The sequence below is a fragment of the Austrofundulus limnaeus genome, unplaced genomic scaffold (genome assembly GCF_001266775.1).
Source record: "Austrofundulus limnaeus strain Quisiro unplaced genomic scaffold, Austrofundulus_limnaeus-1.0 Scaffold172, whole genome shotgun sequence".
NCBI classification, from domain to species: Eukaryota; Metazoa; Chordata; class Actinopteri; order Cyprinodontiformes; family Rivulidae; genus Austrofundulus; species Austrofundulus limnaeus.
Genome location: NW_013952574.1, coordinates 101,560 through 103,997, shown reverse-complemented (window position 1 = coordinate 103,997; position 2,438 = coordinate 101,560). Strand labels below are relative to the sequence as shown.

The 2,438-nt window shown below is 41.4% G+C and overlaps 1 protein-coding gene across 1 annotated transcript; it reads right to left on the bottom strand.

Annotated features, from left to right (window-relative positions):
- Positions 1-6: 6 nt before the first annotated feature.
- LOC106523966 (zinc finger MYM-type protein 1) lies at positions 7-1,242 on the bottom strand (the record flags this gene model as incomplete). The annotated part of the gene is given in 1 exon segment (XM_014017556.1): positions 7-1,242. A coding segment is annotated over 1 exon segment (1,113 nt). The 3' UTR covers positions 7-98.
- Positions 1,243-2,438: the final 1,196 nt, after the last annotated feature.

The following is a 2,438-nucleotide window of genomic DNA, read 5'->3' as shown; positions in this document are numbered from 1 at the left end:
CCAGATGTATCTGTATATGTAGACAATTTCAGTCCARAATGCTAAATGCATTACAAAGTCAGAGAAGGTTGAAATCAWTCACTCACCATCAGAGGTCTTCATAACAGGACGATCCGCCTGTTATTGTGGTTGAGGGCAAAAGCGTCAATAATCCTGTCACTGTCCAGGGTCCTGGTTCTTAAAGGYTTGATAGCAAGAAGTGCCAGGTCACTTGTTCGACTGTCTCCGCTGCTGTTTCTTAGGTAGTTCTTTAAACGACGCAAGCAAGAAAAACTGCGCTCACAGCTCACTGATGTTACTGGAAGAGTCAAAGCTATGGATATCAGCTTGTATAAGTCCAGGAATGCATCTTTGTAGGGCTGCATCACAGATAGGAAGTCCTGTGTGTTGTTGATTATATGTCCATGTTCTTCTTTCCTTTTCAGCAGCCGACGAACCTGGTGGAGCTCTGCTGACAAGTTCTCCTCATTAACTCCATAATGACAGGCCATAGGCAGTATCCATTTTTTATCAAGGAACGATGGGTGTTTGGGGCTTAGAGCTGGAAAACCTTTCAGTATTTCATTAGTTTCTGAAGAAAAACGCTGTTTCATTTCCATTAGCATCCTGTCTATAACTGTGTAAAATGACCTTGTTTTTAGGTCATCCATGCTGTCTGCACCTTTTCTTTCTATTGGGGCATCCACAATAAAGTGCTCCAGATGTTTAGCTGTTTGGGTCTGTCTTTTCTGCCGCTGTACAGTCTCTGTTGTTATTCCTGTGTTGCAGCAAAGATCTTCTGCTTCTTTTCTGAGTGTCTCCCATTTTTCATCTGTGCGTTTTTCTGATATTGCAGTGATTACAGCATGAGCCAGGTCATTTGCTGCTACTAGATCTAAGTTAGAAGACTGTAGCTGATCAGACATGAATTTTGTTGTTCTGAAAATATCCTCAAAAATTACAAGATGCACAACAAACTTCTCATCTATTYGTGCACTGAGAGCTTTCGCCTCTGTCCTCCTTTTAGCATTTTTCTGGTCAACAACATCATGCAGCGTAGCCATAACAGCTGGGAGAGTTTTTTTGACAGCACGTATGGAATCATACTGGCATGCCCAGCGGGTGTCACTGAGTCTTTTAAGCTCTAGGCACTGTCCCGCCGACACAAGTTCCTCCTGCTTCTTCAAAAAAAGATCATGAACAACAGACCCAGAAAAAAACTTGTAAAGCATTTGCAAAATCTCAAAAAAATCGGCTGCAGCANGGGAGCTTAAATAGGAGAGAGGACAGGTGAGGCAGATGAGGCTGATTGCTGTGGTACAGGTGAGGAGGAAAGGAGTAATCAGAGGAGCTGAGTGAGAGTGACAGAGGGGAAGGAACAGATGGAGCAGCCCAAAACATGACAACCACAACAAAACTTGTGACCAAAAGAGTCCATCACACTAGTGAGCCTCCTGGACCATTTAATAACTGACACAAAATAATGAGTAGTATTTGAGTTTTTAGGATCAGCATAAATACTACTGGGGATGCTTAATAATGTGAAGATGTACTTCAGTGTATGTTCTACACACTGAGGTTCAACCTTTCATGACTGCACTTGGAAAAAAATTTTTTTCCAGAGTTCCTCTGTTGGTGTCTAGACACACAAGTAGACAACATGTGCGCTGAGCTAACAAAACTGTGAACTAATATAATGCAACACTCAGAGCTTTAGATGCACCATGTGGTTTAGAAAAAAATAATTAATAAGGGATCAGCTCTTAGTGTTGTGAAGGATAAGTTGCTGCTGGAGAAGGACCTCACTCTGGACAAAGCTCCAAGCATCATGTCTGTGGAAGCAGCAGGTAAAATGCTACACTGCTCAGCTTCAGCTACACTCCGGCACCTGAACAGACTGTAGATGCTGCAAATGCTTGTTCTTGAGTGAAAAAAGAAGCACTGGCAGCTCAAACAGGTGGACATCATGTTAATTATAAACAGGCAAGTCATAAAGAGCTTCTTCAGAAAAACACCTGCTCATAATAAAAATGTCCTGCTTCTAAAATAAGGGTGGGTATTGAGTTTTAAACTGTGAGTGGGTACCTTTAGGTATGGGAAAGGCTTAAAGCAGTAAATGCATTCTGGATGGGTGCGTCTGTGGGTGCATCCTAACGATGGTCAGTGTTTGAGGTTGTGTAGGTTGGCTTTAAATGCAGAAGCTGGAGGACTTTGTTAGCTGGTTTATCTCTTGTAGGAACAAAAGGTTCTTCTTCAACTTTGTTAAATTTGTGCTCTGTTTTTTTTTCTTATTTTGTTATTCTTTCACTGACGAATTTTAAAAATTACTAAATAAAAATGTTCTCAAAAATGAGACAAAGGTGTGTTTATGGGAAAGTCTTCACGACAAACGCAAAACAAGCTGAAGAGAAACTGAACAGATGATCATCCATCCATCCATCCATTTTCTTCCGCCTATC